Here is a 16,548-nt window from a genome sequence, read left to right as displayed (position 1 = left end):
AAATTTCGACCACCTGGGGTTCTTTAACATGCACTGACATCGCACAGTACACGGGCCTCTGGAATTTTGCCTCCATCGAAATTCAGCCGCCGCGGCCAGGATCGAACCTGCGTCTTTCGGGTCAGCAGCCGAGCACCATAACCACTGAGCCACCGAGGCGGCTGGTTACAGTGGCTATGTATGGCTAGTGTTCAGTATCCTACACACTTACTTGCTAGGCACCATGAAATGTGGTTAAAACAGCTACCGAATATACAATTCTCTATAAATAAAAATTGATCAACACCACAAAATAAATAAATAAATTAAAAATCCCCTGCGCCCCTTGGTTTCTGTAGCTGTTGGCTTCTGTCATGTTTATAACGAGCCCCTCATTCCCTTCCCTTGTCTGCTTAATTGCTTAACGAGGGCCTCGGTTCTGGCAGCCTTGATGCCTTAGGAAGCATAAGAGGGTTCTCACACAGCTTCCACCCTCGCCGTTTGATGACATTCTACGTCACACCTACGGTAACTCAGGACGTGCTACGTCCGCCGCTTACGAACGTGGGTGGCGCTGATGAACACTCCCATTTGTAAACATAAATACCCCCGAAAGCAGAAGGTTTGACAGCCGTCGCCGTAGCTCAGAGGTAGAGCACCGGATGCGTAATTCGGAGGTCGTGGGTTCGGATACCACCGGCGGCATGTGGTTGTTTTTTCTTCTGGTTTTCTAATCAATTACCTTTAAGCAATAACATATTCAGTAATATTCTAAATTGATCTACACCACAAAATAAATAAATTAATTAAAAATCCCCGGTGCCCCTTGGTTTCTGTGGCTGTTGGCTTCTCTCATCTCTCATGAATAAACATTCAAGCATGCTTCTTTCCTTAACTCTTTCCTGTCTGCGCCTATTCCCATCGATAGCCCGCTATCGATGGTTTCAAGTTCGTATTTTTCTGCTTTTTGAAGCGTTCCTGGACAACTAGCGTCATCCAGTGTGAAATAAAAGAACACTTCTTTCAGTTTCGCTTTTGGTTTGATTTTTTCCGCCAAGCGGTGATTTTTGAAGCCCCTCCGGAGTCAGCTGACCGGCACTCCTTGTTTCCACCACGGCGTCGACGTCACGCGCTGCTGCAGTGCCGAAACCGCGCGTTTCCACAGAAATTGATGCTCCTGAGAGTTCGTTTTTGGACGAGAACAGCAGCAGTGAGGATTCAGAAGACGACTTCGGCTCTTCAGACTTCAGCACCGACAGCGAAACTGCGTCAGACCGACCCGGAACGCCAACAGCCATGCCTCGGTAAGTTTCGCTTTCTCCCCCGAAATGTTCCGCTTTTGCTGCGCGCTTATCGGAAAAGATCAGAGTGTTCTGAAGGTCATAACTCTTATATGCAGGGTGTCAACGTCTTTCGGGCAGGATTACTTGCCGCCGGCAGCGCAGAGAGTCGTGTTTTCGGCTCGAAGACAGCCAGGGGTCGACCTCAGCGCACGGCGCTCGGCGGCGCGGTCGTCAACAGCTTCATACTTTTTGACGCGCATCGCCAGGAGCATCCCGAAGCGCCAGAATTGTCGAGGACATCAAGATGTGATCAGTTCGCGTTCAGATTTGAATTGATCGAGCAACTCCTCGGATTTGATGAGCCACATCCTGAGGACCCCAATGTTCGCCCTCTGTTTCCGCCTCGTGATTCACCTCAGGGGCTGCAGCACAAGCCGCAGAAAATGCAAAGTACCGGAACTGCAAATTGTAGTACGAAGAAAAAAAGGTGGAACAAAAAGCAAATGTTTTCTGTGAGACATGTGCGGCCAACCTCTGCTTCACGGCAACAAGGAACTGTTTCGCGCGGTGGCACGATAGTCACTAGGACTACTGTTTCCTTTCCTAGCCCAGCTAATACTGTTCGCAGCAAACTAAAATTTGCTGCAATGTTGCATCGATCCCTGTTGTAAAAAATATATATTTCGAAATTTTTTGTTTTATTTTTGTGACGATACTTTGATGTTTTTGTGTGTTTTTTCTTTGTAACTACAATTTTCTTTCTGATAATTTTTTTTCATCTCTAACTCAATAAACATGCTGACTGTGACTAATAACAATGTGAAGAGAATTTCCTCCTCTACAATTCGGTACCATACACTCCTGTACCAAGCAAGTTTTGTTAAAGAAATGAAAATATTAATGATATGACCTGAAAACCACCATTTTCCCCGCGGACAGGAAAGAGTTAAAAAGCAATTAACTCCGAAAACTGAGTCACTCAGTCAGATAAACCGAGTAGAACCGAGGAGAGCCTTACTCTACAGAATGACAACTTAATAATAATTTTTGTTGTCTTATCTTTGAGTAGTATATCAGTCAGAAATGTGCCACCAGTTCAGATTGTCAAAGCAACCAATGAATTCAATGGTAGTGTCTACAAAGGTAAGATGATAAACTCTAAACTCTGCAGACCTGCTGTCTGAACTCAAGACAACATATCAAAGTATAAAGATGAAGAAACTAGAAATGATGAGGCAGTACCAAGTTGCTGTATTCCCTGGTCAGTCAGCTTCCATGGTGGCTCAGTGGTTATGGCACCCGGCTGCTGACCCGAAAAATGCAGGCTCGATCCCGGCTATGGCGGTCGCATTTCTAAGGAGGCAAAATGATAGAGGAACATGCTGTCAGGCCATCTTAAGGAACCCCAGGCGGTCAGAATTATCAGCAGCACACTCCTACGGCGCCCCTCATTGTCTGAATTGCATTGCGACATTAAATCCAATAAAATCAAAAGCAAACTGGTCAGTCAACTATGCCAAAGGTGCAACATTTGACTATGAACTCATCAAAAAGAGCAGCAATGGAATTGAAAAGGACTCCAGAGACCAATGTATGCTGTACACATGAAACATCCTAATTTGGTGACAAAAGCATAAAATACAATTACTGGTTTCTGATATAACAACATTCCCAACCACTGAAAAAGCCGCTTATCTATACTTTAAGGTTAGGCAGCAAGATCCCCCCTTGCTGGTGCTTCTGGCGTTTGGCATGGGCCCCAATCACTCAGATGATTGACTACCTATGTAAGAGTTTTAAATGCTGTGACTTGTAGTTGACACGTTTCTATGGCACATTTTCTTGCGCTTTCACGGTATATCATGAGCTGCTGATTGTTACCGTGCATTTTTTTACCTCCTCCAACCATAGCCTCATGTGAGGCTGCAGTGTATAAAATTAAACTAAATAAACAAAACTAAATGCTGTCTCAATGGCCATGGCTGTGTTTTCCCAGACTATAAAATTTGTGCACAAAAAAACAGAACATGCAGAAGAGGAGAGGCAACACAAATGGAAAGGAGAGACAACATTAGAACTTTTGTTCTAATGTTGTACAGAATGTACAGAAGAGGAGAGAATCTTCTGTACATCCCTTTTTTTGTGCTAGCTTAGTAGTGATGGAAGAGACAGTTAGCCACTGCGGAGTGACAGTTACAGGGCATAAATGCACTATGGCTCGATGACAGCAGTGCCCCCTAACTGCACAAAGTCACAGCTGGGTTGTATGACAACTGGCGGGCAGAGACCACAAACCAATGATCACTGCACAGTACAACCGGCCATTTCCACCCCAACAGCACATTCAACCGCTTGCAGGTCTCAGTTGTTCCAACAGCCACATGAACACAGACAATATGAGGGCATGTATGCTGAACACAATGTCACAATTGCCTCACCCTCCCACCCTTACCGAACTCCACTAACAAAATGCGCTGCTTACTTCAGACATATTAGCGAGCCGTAGAGGTATAAGCTCTCCTAATAGGAGGTATTCACATGACGTCATCCGCAAGGGGCGCTAGCGACCGGCGCGGCATTCGCCATGTTGGTGGTCGCGCACGCGTCCGCCGCAGCCAGCCGCAGCGTTTAAGTAGCTGGTGGTGGGTGAAATGTGAGTGTATTTCGCGTCTCGCCGCAGGTAATTTCTGCCCGACCCGTACCGCCGCGTGACTGAGTAAATATTCCGTGAACTGTGCGAAGCGGAAAAGAGCGGGCACGCTTCTTTCTACCTTGTGAAAAGGTCGACCCCCCGTAGGAATGCGGAGGCGCCGGCATGGTGTGCGACGTACAGGACTGCTTCCGCGCGTTGAATTCACCGGTATCGAGGCCCATCTTGTGCACGGCTTAAGTTTGCTGACAGGCCAAGGAATTAAAGCATACAAACCTATGAGAGGGTGCAATTACTTGACAAGCGGGTGAGTCCAAGAGCCGTGCTTAGGGTGCCGAAGGCCGAGGTGCCGAAAGCCGAAGTGCTGTTTTTGGAGAGGTGAGTAATTCGAAGGGTCTGTTCGCTTAGCTGTAGCTTAACTTGTCACCTCTATCTGCTGAAAGTGACGTGTTGCTACGGCTCGAAGCAGCGCTACGTAGCTACAATAAAAACTGCAAAATATTCTCGCTGGGTCTGACGTTCGTGCTGCGAGCATTTGTTTGACCGTTCTGCCGCTGGAATTATCAGTTTCTGCGGTGCTAGTTTTGGAATTTCGGTAGTTAATCGTGCTGTTTATCCACGATGTGCCTTGAATGACTAGCTGACAGTTATCAACTGATATTAAAAGCAGCAAGTCGTGTACATTTTTATGTGCAGTGCAGCCAGCCAGTTTTGCTGCTGAGTTGGGGCAGCTCTGTTTTATCACGGCACAGAGGAATTCTGCTGCAAACTTCATGCACAATAAGCGTACGCGGTCGCTGATGCATGTAATAACAACGTGCAAATATGTTACGGATCACTGCCGGGTACCTCACGGCGTACCGTGATCACTGCGCGAGCTGGCGTGAAACGACCGCAAACATGGCGCGTTTGCCGCGGCGACGCTCGCGCCGTCTGGTAGCGCGGCCTCAGTGAATACCTCCCATACATAGTTCTGATTTTTAAGAATTAAGTCAATTCTAGAGAAACAAAGATGCCGGCCTGCATTTCACAAAAGCAAGTTGGAACAGAAGTCCTTGCGAACTTCAATAATGACAGCTCGCCGCAAATTTCGAAAACACTGCTTGCCTTTCCTCCCAAACAGGCCCGAGTTCGCAAGAAGTTACTGTTTACCAGAGTTGAAATCGCACCTATCCACCAGGATACGGCGTAGAACCCCCACAAAGAGGCGGAAAACCTACTCAGAAGTACGTGAAATGACCACAAGTGAAGTTGGAAATAAAGATTTTGAATCAAAGCTAGAATAACTGGTAAAGAAATCGGGATGAATTTTAAACGCTATGCATGGCCGCTGTGAAAGAATTCCGAAACCACGTCGAATGCAACCAACAGATATGAAATATGCCGGTGGCAAGAATGCAACCACCAAGAAACATAACTAGCTCGCTGTGCTTGATGTCTGAACCGATAAAAAGAACAGGCAAATGCAGAGTGACATAGTGTTGCACGAGCAAGAATCTACAAATAAATTTATTTTAGTAGAAAACTGCCAGCATGAAAGCGTACAATGTTCTGAGCATTTCAGTCCTCCGCCCGCTTAATAACAATCAGCCACGAAACTACTCTCACTGTCTTTTCCTCGAAACCAACTTTTGCACAACATAAGGACAAGGCGTTTGAACCTGCCTTTATGAAGCTCCATTCCTTGAGCAAGTGGGCGACGGTTAGCCACTAGCGCCAGGGCCCAAGAGCAAAAACCGCGGGCTCATATTCGCGCAGTAAATGCGTAAATGCGGCGGCCAAACACGTGAAGGTTTACGATAAGCAGGGGACGCTCGTGACGAGTCAACCAATATTTGAAGTTAAAGCTGTCAAAGCCACAAAAGTTTAGTTAAAAAAATGAGCAACGTAATTTTTGTTGTGTAATTAAAATTTAAAAAAAATTTATTGATTATAAATTTATTCAGGAGATGTAATGGGCACCTTGTGGAGATCAGTGGTTGTGTGTTGTCATTTATCCACGCATCATATCATTCATTTCTTTCCTCCATGCGTCATCTATGAATTTCTTAAGATGGCGGCGCCCATGTGTACGTAAACTTTGTGTACAATCAGTGCGAACAAAATTGATGCGATTCATTATTTGCGCCATTTGAAAGCAGCAATGGAAATCGAAGACCTACCGGAAAGCCTTCTTCTAGAGATGTTTCAACACCTGAAGTTCAAGGACCTTTGTTCCTGCGCCAGGTAACGTACCATTTGTGTTTCCTACCTGGCGAGATGTCCATCCAGCTTTGTCTCAGCGAATTCGGCAAACGTCTTTTCTGGGCGTTCGCGAACTACGTTCTGAGCACACAGTGTATGGATAAATTAATGCGAATCATAGAGCTCGAGATGGGTGACGGACTGCCTCAACTGCATGTTTTGGACACGCTTACAACTGGGCACAATAAGTTTGGACGTTAGCTGAAGTCGATTGTCGTCTTCAGAAAGAGCTGACAGCTGTTTTTGTTTGTGACTGCTTGGCGTCCGCGCTGATACCGCGAAAACGTTTCCACGCTCAGGAATTGCCGGATAATTATTGCAATCGGCATTCGATGGGAAAGGCAAGAAATTAATTTGTTTTGAGCAAATGCAGCCCGAATGAAACAAACTAGATGCAGCATCAGTATTCTCTCTGTAGACTTTTCGGAGCTCGATTCATTCCTTCTAGGACAGCGGCAAGCAGTAGGTCAACTGCACACAATTTTATTTTCCGCTGGTGCAAAGTAAGGAGTGCAAACATTATAAGAAAACCCAAGTCGCCGCTACGAATAATTCAAACAAGGTGCACAAATCAGTGCAATAGAAACATCCAGTAACAAACGAAAACAACGGGAAAATGCGACGAACACACTTTTAGAGCGGAGGAGGAGGGGTGCCGTTGCGAGGAGGGTTATGCAACGCCAACGAGGAAGGAGCCGACTGTCCAGCCTACCGATTATCTGACTACGCTCCTAGGCGCCACACGAACTTCTGCACGGTGCAAAGCAGTAGCAGCCCTTTCTTGACCACTTTATGTTGGTGCCTTGTTAGACGGCCTGATGAATTTGTATTGCTCGTTTGCTTCAATGGCACTTTCAGCGTCACACAGATAGCCTCGACAGTGCTTGACGCTGGTATTCACTGACGCGTTGTCTTTCATGGAATGGCATTTCAGCGTGTGCCGGCGTTGGCGACGGGTTGCTCGCGACAAGGTGTTGCGGAAGGTGATCGACGTTTCGACGCACCCACTGTCGGCGCACCAGGCCTGGCGTCTCCTCCGAACCCACGCTGATGCGAACGTCGTGGAGGTGCGGATATCCGGCAACGCGCACATGTTCTTCTCGAACCGGAGGGCGCAGCACACCTTCACGCCCAAGTTCTTCAAGCACCTCACGCAGCACTGCCCGTCGCTGAAGGCGAGTGGTCACAGCTCTTGAGATTTGTGCGAACTGCAGGGGAAGTAAGGTGATCTCATGGCCCATCACAATTTTTCAGCTACTGAGTGGCACAAATTGACCATTCGTAATTACAGTTGCCAAGGCCATCAGAGTAAGCACTGAAAGAGGTCCCTCTCAATCTGTGGCATTGAACTCTTTGTGTAGTCAATTTTGTTCTTGTATCTCATTGGTTTATTGGGGTTTAACGTCCCAAAGCAACTCAGTCCATGAGGGACGCCGTAGTGAAGGGCTCCAGAAATTTCGACCACCTGGGGCTGTTTAACATGCACTGACATCGCACAGCACACGGGCCTCTAGAATTTCACCTCCATCGAAATTCAGCCACCACGGCCGGGATCGAACCCGCGTCTTTCGGATCAGCATCCTGTATCTCATTGTATTTGTCGTAACCTTCATTTTCCATAATTGTTTGCTCAAGAGTGAAGTAGTAATAACAATTCACCGATGCATTTCTTTTGCTGGTGGCTTCCATTCTGCAGGTACTTCACCTCACAGACGCCTTCCTTGCACGCAACATGACAACCACCGACATGTCAGTTTCAAACCTCCCGCCGACCTTGACTCACCTTTCGCTGCGCAGCTCCTTCTTTCACCCAGCCGAGTTCTTTCGTGCCGACATTGGACGCCCTCCACCGCACGGTCTTCAGCTCCTTGACCTCGCCGACTGCAACCTCATGTCGAGTGTTGAACTGGGCCGGCTGGAACAGTGGCCGTCCCTCGGTGCATTGAGTCTGGAAGGCTGTCACCGCGTCAACGACGGAGGCCTGAGCAACATCCTGCCTCTCATCAGCCATCTCGTTGCCCTCGACATTGAGGGGACCGACGTCAGTGACCGGGGTGTGGAGATGATCCTTCTGCATGGCGCCAACCTTCGGTTCCTGTTTCTAGGCCACACGGCGTGCACGGGCGAGGCGTTTGTGTCGGTCTCGCAGCAGCTCCGGGGCCGTCGCAAGTTGAAGCTGTCTCACATCTGCCTCCGGAGGACGCTAGTGAAGGACGAGCCGCTGTACCGGCTCCTGGAGATGGTGCCGCGTCTGGTGTGGCTGGCGGTGACCAGTCGCCACATGTCGGCCGACGTGAGGGCCAGGGTGAAGGAGGCCGTGCCCAGCTCGTGCCAGTTTGTGCAGTTTCTGCCGTTCTACGTCAATGCCAGCACCTTCTGCCGCCACTTTGCCTCCGATGTGGTGCAGAACCTGAAACTGCCTGTCACCCCTCTTGGCTGAATGAGGCACTGATTCAGTGGTGGAGAGGCCTGGCTGCTGGAAATTTGTGCCGTTTCAGAGTGTGAAAAATCGCATTTTTTCTCGGTGATGTGTCGCTTATTGCACCTGAAAAGCTGTTGTGTGTGTTCCACCATGGGAGAATGGTTCAAAAAGTCACTGACTCCACTGTCTGTGCTGTGATAGACGAGGCCTTATGCAGCTAGTTGAAGTCATGGCTTGTGGACGTGATGTGCACCCTGCATGTGTTGTGTTTCATAAAGGTGGCATTCCACTTCATAAGTGGAGGTACATATTTATGTGTAGGACTTCATGCAATGATAGGCCATGTAGGTGGACTAATTTGTAGGTGGACAGGGTGGTAGGTTTTCTTTGCAGCATTCTCACAAGATGCTGACTTGGGCTGAGGGTTGGGACACTAGTGTGGCCCCTTTCAATGTCATGCTCACAGAAAAAGAAAAGGCAATACCTTGGCTAGGCAGCTGTAGAAGAGCCCCTGTCCAGTATTTGTTAGGGTAGTTTCCTTAGATTTGTTGTGGTGTTTTGAAGAAAGCATAGCTGATTACATAATACGGACCAAAAAGACGCCAACACAGATGAACACCAAAGAGTGTCAAGTACAAGCGCTTGTCCATGTCACTTTCTTGTCTCCGTCTATGTTGGCACTTCTTCGATCCGTATCGTGCACCAACTATCCCAGCAAAAAGTTCTGCATAGCTGATTACATCACCACAGCTAAATCATCTGCTGGTACCTGTAGCTATTTTTGCGTCCGTATATGTGCAACCTTGAAGATAGGGAGCCCTTAACAGAGATGGCGGTGGTTGGTCATCTGGTTGATTTACATGATCATGCACATGTTGTCCATTTGTTTTAGTTCTTTTGTTGACATGCTAATAGATGATGAAATTAGCATGCCTTGTATGTTTGGCTTAACTCCTGCTGTGGTGTATTCTCATTTTTCTTCAGTGCTCACACTATTTCTGTACTGTTTTATTAGTACCGTTTATTTATCAGTATGCGAGCATAAATATAGAACACGAAAAATATTGGCACGAGAGTTGTAAATGTAATGGAGCAAAGCACTTTATTTTATTAATCTTAATGGCGCATTAAAAAATTTCTGTTCTGCATGGGTGCCAGCAAGTCTGTGTCTGTGACTACAGAGAGCAAACAACTTTAGTTCTGCTGTGAGCAGTTATGAAGGGTCTTTCTCAATGTTTCCCTTTTAGTCCGATATCATTAGAAGTGTCATCAGAAAACACTGGTGCGGTTCAACTACTGTTTAACCTGGCTAGAGAGCGAAAGCTACGGCGTATTGGTCAGCTATAAGCGGCTTGGCGTCTGTAATGTTGAGTGCGTTCCGGACACTGGATAGGCAGCGCGCCCACCCTGCCACCCTGGCAGGTGGTAGTTAATGGTAGATCGCGAGAGTTTGCTCACCCAATGAACGGTGCGGCCCATTGCAGCAGTGCCGCATGTCTGCCATAACGTTGTCAGCACTAACACTTGCAGCCCACATCCCTCTCTTTCATCACCCTACATACCTATTAGTGCGATTCAGGCGACCACAGACCCAGGGAGCCAGTTATGCGCACTTCCTTTCCTTAAAGGGACAGTGAGGAGAGCTCTATCAATATTTTTTTACAGCAAAATCCGATAGTTTGGCATTTCATGGCTTTGTTGCCACTTGGCCGGCAGCGAAAGATGAATTTATTTCTGAGAAATTTGGATTCGAAGTTGAAGAAGTTTTTCCCGCCGCTCTGATTCAAACTTGGGATTCTCCTATGACGACACAGGACTAAGTGACGTGAAACATGACGTGCGCATGACGTTACGCAGACTCCGTGATTTCTGACGGCCAGCAGTGCGGCCTGGCAGCAGCCGAAAACAAAGCTACTGCCGGCCGCACGTTGAAGGCATCTATCGGCTATTGCGGCCGTCGCTACAGTCGCTTCGTTTACGTTTGCACCGGCGTTTTGCCAGCGTTACGGTGGATCCCGTTCTCGGAGTCGTCAACGAAGTTCTCGCAAATAGACACCTTTAGCATACCGTGTACCTTGTTACCGCTAGCGGAATACCGGGAGCCCGCCTACTGCCGGAGAGCAGGCGCTGATTGATCCCGATGCTGCAGGCGCGCGCGTAGCTGCCGGATATGTGGCGCCATCTGGCGACGTCAAGGAGATTTGCGCATGCATTTGCTGCGCCACAGTGATTCGTGGCTTCTCGTGTTCTAATGTTTCTAGAACCATTGGTTCTAGCAACACTGTTTTGTCCTATGACGTCATAAGCTTGTACTTGCGAGTTTGGCCTGTGGCGGCGATACCTGTATTTTGGTTCTTGCTCTTTTCTACGTTACAAGAGCTTTGTTGTCAGTATGAGGGGCGTTTTTGTAATCAGGAGCTGGTATTCTGTCGATACAAGCCAGCTTCAATTTCTCCTCAGTGTCCCTTTAAAATCATCGCAGTGTAAAACAATGCCAGCGCCAATGAACACAATGAACGCCGACAGCCCATGGCTTCAGTGCAGCGTTTCTGCCACTAGGTTGTCAATGCCAAAGCATGCAGCGCACATCTGTCACTACTGCCACGTAGCTTAAAGCACGATTGAGGTGTCCACTGTTCCAAGAGGGCAGTTGTGCGCCTTTGCTTTCCAAGCTCCAATGGCTCCATTGGTTTCGTAGCTTAAAGCGCAACTAAGGTGTCCACGGTTCCAGGGGGCTAGTTATGCACCTTTCTTTTGTTTTCGAAGCTCAAGGTCATTTGAAGGTCAAATTTGCATGGTTCCCGATTGAAACCTGAGGTCCCCTAGAGAAGCTTTCACTTCAAAAAAATCTTTTGCTGGTCATAAAATTCGCCCATTAGGGACTAGGGGGAAGTAGCATTACTTCTGGTATAGGCATCAACAGCTTCTAATGCTGTCGTAATGGCAACTCATAGTGTAATTAGGTGTCTGCGAATTTTTTAGATGTGGCACTTGAACGGTGACTGCAAGTGTTCTTTGACCATTTTGTGTTGAAGGTACCATATATTGTTCTTCTTCCATTCCCTCTAATTGTTACTGTAAATCGTCTTTTGAAGTACTGCATAAAGTTTCAAACATCAAAAGCTAGCATATTGAAACTTGACTGCATGGTCCGAGGCAGTGCTTCGTGTGGCTTAGAAAAATTACTGCTGAACTTGTTGCTGAACTTGGCAGCAGAAGTTCATGGGATGAGCGTACTTGGGAACAGATTTACTGTGGCGCTGCTTTGCAACCCACTCACCAGTGATACAGGCGGGCGGATCATGTGAGTCCCCTCGTATTTGCACGCATTTTAGACCAGTCACTCACACGATGCAGTGGTGGGAATGCTGTGTCAATCGTGCCAACCTGCACAATTGCATTAAACCTGCTGCATACTGCTGAAAATTGGTAGCTTTTGCTGAAATTGTGCCAAGGCTGCATCAATACGCTATTCTGGAGACCAAGAGCTGCAGCAAATGCAAAGAGGCTGAGGATCCCACACCATGTGCAGAGCATAGCATGCACAGGGCTCTTCATAAAAGAAAGGAGGGGGGGGGGGGGGGGGGGGGGGGGGGGGGGGGGGCAAAGCTCGTTGTAGCACCTTTTCAAGTTTTCTGCTCCCAAGCGTCCCAAAGCGACTCAGGCTATGAGGGATGCCATAGGAGAGGGCTCCAGATAATTTCAACCACCCGAGGTTCTTTATCGTGCATTGACATTGCTCGAGACATGCGTCTCTAGCATCTCGCCTCCACTGAAATGCGACCGTCACGGCCACGATCGAACCCGTGTCTTTCGGGTCAACAGCCTCAAACCATAACCACTGAGCCACCGCTGTGGTTCTCACTTCTTCTGGGTAGCAGGAGGGAGCAATATGGGACAAAATATGGGGTCCATTGTCCCTTCCATTCCCTCCTTTGTACATGCCGTGGCACGGAGACATGACTGGTTCCTTCTCTCGATTTGTGACCAGAAAGATGGCGGATGGAATCCAGTCCCGTCCAGTTTTGTTTTCCCGTCCCTTACCACCTACCGTCAGTACACGGTGTGCACATGTTTTGCACATCTGCTTCAACGATGCTGCGAACACTGCTCCAAACGATCGTGTCGAATGTGCATGCAAGGAAAAAATTCTTTTTTAAGAGGCTGAAGTAGTACGAAATTTTAGGTCCTGCTTGATTTATAAAGCTTTTGCACAGCACCGCCACGTGTCCCATTAAGTCAGTGCACGTGGTGCATAGCGTGCTGCTGTAGCAACCAGCCAGAATATGTCTGCGGAAAAGAAATAGCAGTGCTTTTGAAGACGGGACATAGAACAGACACCTGCGCTGGCTAGCAACCAAAATGATTTATTGTGAAAATTGAACCAGCATATAAAGGACACTTGGCATGCAAGATAACAAGAGCAATAACAAGAAAAAAGGGGGACCACACTTAACGCACTCTGGAAGAATTGTCCATCGTCACTGATTAAGATAAGCACATTCCTGCGGGAACAAGGCTATCGACAGGCTGCTGATGCACGCATCATTTGCATTTTGTATTTCGTAGGCTGAGCCTCGAGGTCTCGTCTTTATATGTGGAGATGGTGGCGGTACAACTAAAAAATGCTTCAGACTTGTGCAGTCTAATGGCAAAATAATTTCTTTGCGACTTGTTTTAGAAATTTTTTGCATGCTCACGTAGGCAGACGATGCAACGTCCTGTCTCACTGATACAGAAATGGTCGCATGACTTTGGAATCTTGTACATTACATGAATGCTGCATTCAACAAACTTGTTCTGGTGCTTTTTCTGACACCCTCTTTTCTTTTTCCTTTTTCGTTCACTTTTCTGCACAGCCCTCCTAGTTTATTCCGTGCTGAAAAGAACAACCTCACGCCCGCTTTTACTCACAATCTTTTTGAGGTTGTGCAAAACTTTGGGCACATACAGGATACATGCTGTTTTCTTCATGACCATCCTGTCAGCATTGGGGTGCTTGTTCCTTCGGATTCTGGACTCTGCAAGCAAAGATTCCACAATGCTTGACAAAATCTTCATGTGGCATCTTGTGGTCTAGGTCGTCCACCTGTGTCTGGAAACTGGTTTCTGTCTGATGTACGCATGACCTGTGCAATGCAGCTTTTAAGCAAGCATTGTTGAAAAGGCCCATCAGGACCATGGCTAATACACCCAACACAAATGTTCGTTAGAGATAAGTTCTAGATCTAAAAGCCTAAGCGCCTGTTGTTAGTGGGATATACTCTGTAGTCAACTGTAAGACATTAAGTTTGCTGAGCGTTATCAGTGTGGTAAAAAATTTAAAAGTCTACAATGTAGCGCATGACTTCAACAACGGTTGTGTCATCAAGCTTGGCTGTCATAACAAGCAAGAAGTAGGTCACTCAAGATCAGAGCAAGGCAAGACCTGAGACAGATTACGACCCATTCACCATCTCTAGAAAACTACTAACGTTCATTCCACATGTGTTCTGGATCATCACTCTGAAGCGGTCAATGCTAAGCTTCATTCCACATGTGTTCTGGAACGTCACTCTGAAGCGATCAGTGCATTCACTTATTTCCGCGGCAAGGAATAGTATCGGTCCTTCACGTCAACAGAAAAGGCGCTTACTAGAGGTAGGCATTTGAAGGAATTTCTTTATATTGAGGGAAGTTTGATACAGCCTTGGGCCTTCTGATGAGGGATGGGTCAGCTACATTTAGGTGTAAAAGGCACTGTGCAAAAACGCTGCAACTTCACGCTGCCACATGCCGCATTCGGACAAGATCACACAGACGGAGCACTGATTTTTGTGTGTCTTGACACATAAAGAACACTGATAGGTTGGTTCCCTTGTATGCCTTGATACAAGAGGCTAGTTTCGATAGGCCGGATTGCTCACATAGCTGGACTGCTTTGTTTTGCAATTTTGAAGATTTTAGTGATTTGACATCTCGGGCGTTAGCATGGAGAGCTGCTTGAGCCTTCTGTTAATAGAAGTCATTTGGCGCCATGATGCAGCCTCCCTCTTTGTCGGACTGGAGCAACTTGATGCCTGCATCCCTGAAGGCTCCAGTGGCGACACTGAGGCGTTGCATACTTCCTTTCTTCACCTCTTGGCCTAGGGACTCTGCACCTTCTTTGATGCAACGGTTGGCGTTGTCCATAGTCGCTCTTTTTGCATTCCAATGTCGTGCAGCCATTTCTACATCGGTGAGACGGGACTCTGCATCAGCGACCGCCTACGTGAGCATGCCAAAGATATCATCTTGCCATTCATTGTGCACAGTGCAAGAAGTGTGAAGCGTTTTTGAACTGTACCACCATGTCCTCCAGATATAAAGACAAGACATTTAAGTCGTTAAGCCCACAGTGACTGGATTTGAAGGCGCAGGCTCCTTTCCCAAGCTATGCAGCCCCAGGAAACCGAACACCAGGCCGGGGCATAGCTTGCACCCATTTTGAGGAAACCGGTGGGTACCCAGCTGGCAGCGGGAGTCGAACCCACAAACCTCATTTCCGAGGCCTACAATATACAAAATGCAAATGACACATGTTTCAGTAGCCCATCAATAGTCTTGTTCCCACAGGAACATGCTTATCTTAATCAGTGACCATGAATAGTTCTTCCCAAGTGCGTGGCGTGTGGTTTTCCTTTTTCCTTTTTTTTGTTATTGCTCTTGTTATCTTGCTCGCCAGGTGTCTTTTATATGCTGCTTCAATTTTTGCAATAAATCATTTTGGTTGCTAGTCAGCGCAGGTGTCTGTCTTGTCCTCTGTCGCGTCTTCGAAAAACGCTTTTTCTTTTCCGTCGACATGTACCAACCAGCCCGTATTATCCCTCTCCCAGAATCTGCCTTCCTACCTTGCGCTTTATTGTGAAAGCACTCTTACGCTCACTAGTACCAACCATGAAACTTGCCTCGGACTTTCTTGTGCCATTGACTATTGTAGCAACGGCATGTCAAGTTAAAAAGAAATCAAATAAATATCCACAACTGGGAGTCGAACCCACACCAGTGCGAACAGATCAGCTTCGCAGATTGCTGCATGAGAGTACTAGGTCATCGCTGCAGCTGAACACGCCTCACATGGAACTGCAGCGCACTCTGGCACTCTGCATTGCATGTCGTCATCTTCATCAACGATGTATGGTGCAAACAGGTCAGATCAGTTTAACATGGAACAGAGCTAAACCTGAGTCTAATATCATTGCCAGACTTGCAAACACATGCTTCCACACCTCTACTCGGTTTAACTACGTTAAAACCTAAAAATTTTTGTTGCTGCTTTATCACTAGCGTCAAAATCCCCCTGTGAGCAACAGAAGAAAAACTGAAGGGTCTTTGTGCGTTCTGACATGGTGTGCATGTCTTTGATCATTCTTGCAGCACAGCCTGTCTGTGAGGCATCCACTCTTGCTATAGTTGATTTGATTTCGACTCGTTGGTTAGGAGCACAAAACTGAAGTTCGAAATGAACTGCTTTCCCCATATTTGGCTCTGATGGAATCCTGTAGGGAACACTAACATACTGTCTGGTTAATGGACCACGGGTGTTTGTGGTAGCTTTTTTGCCACTATGTCATCCTTGTGTTTGTGTTCGAACTGGCTCAAGAGCTTAATGAGGTGTCTGTGAAACTTCAGTGATTGATGAGACCTTGAGATGTGGTCGACAGATGTGCACAAGGGGCCCATTGAGCACCTAGCTATTTGAAAAAACTGCAATGAAGTTAAATTTGTCAAACCACACATGTTTCGTTAGCCACTGAGTCATTTCTATTGAACCTTTTTTGTAGATTGCTTGTGCTGTTGCTTTACAGGAACAGCGTTTACCTCAGAGTTGATTTCTGGTGTTCGGGATGGAATCACAGTCTTCAGCTTAGAAAACACTGCATGTCGGACAAATTATCAGCCACAAGTAAACCTCAGGTAATATGGCTGGTCGGCAGTCCTCATTCACCTGG

General features: G+C 47.1%; 1 protein-coding gene and 1 long non-coding RNA gene across 2 annotated transcripts in view; one reads left to right on the top strand and one right to left on the bottom strand.

Annotated features, from left to right (window-relative positions):
• The window catches only part of LOC149361169 (uncharacterized), a 67,320-nt gene extending 61,628 nt beyond the window's left edge, over positions 1-5,692 (bottom strand). The window contains exons 1-2 of the long non-coding RNA XR_016288915.1: positions 5,578-5,692; positions 2,505-2,615 (exon numbers count right to left, since the gene is read on the bottom strand). This is a non-coding gene — a long non-coding RNA (uncharacterized LOC149361169). The remainder of the gene's footprint in view (positions 1-2,504; positions 2,616-5,577) is intronic.
• Positions 5,693-5,940: 248 nt separating this feature from the next.
• On the top strand, positions 5,941-9,730 carry LOC149361168 (F-box/LRR-repeat protein 12-like). The gene is made up of 3 exons (XM_089572605.1): positions 5,941-6,138; positions 7,091-7,331; positions 7,853-9,730. The coding sequence occupies exons 1-3, from the start codon at positions 6,056-6,058 to the stop codon at positions 8,594-8,596; spliced, it is 1,068 nt and encodes a 355-aa protein (XP_089428731.1). The 5' UTR covers positions 5,941-6,055; the 3' UTR covers positions 8,597-9,730.
• Positions 9,731-16,548: the final 6,818 nt, after the last annotated feature.

This window comes from Amblyomma mixtum, chromosome 2, assembly GCF_055824585.1.
Source record: "Amblyomma mixtum isolate Tamu chromosome 2, ASM5582458v1, whole genome shotgun sequence".
Lineage (NCBI taxonomy): Eukaryota > Metazoa > Arthropoda > Arachnida > Ixodida > Ixodidae > Amblyomma > Amblyomma mixtum.
Note: the sequence above shows the minus strand (reverse complement) of the source record. Positions and strands in the feature narration are given on the sequence as shown.

Coding starts and splice junctions, on each gene's coding strand:
- LOC149361168 (XM_089572605.1), top strand. CDS start 6,056: ATGGAAATCGAAGACCTACCGGAAAGCCTTCTTCTAGAGATGTTTCAA. Junction 6,139..7,090: donor GACCTTTGTTCCTGCGCCAG/GTAACGTACCAT, acceptor ATGGCATTTCAG/CGTGTGCCGGCGTTGGCGAC. Junction 7,332..7,852: donor AGCACTGCCCGTCGCTGAAG/GCGAGTGGTCAC, acceptor TCCATTCTGCAG/GTACTTCACCTCACAGACGC.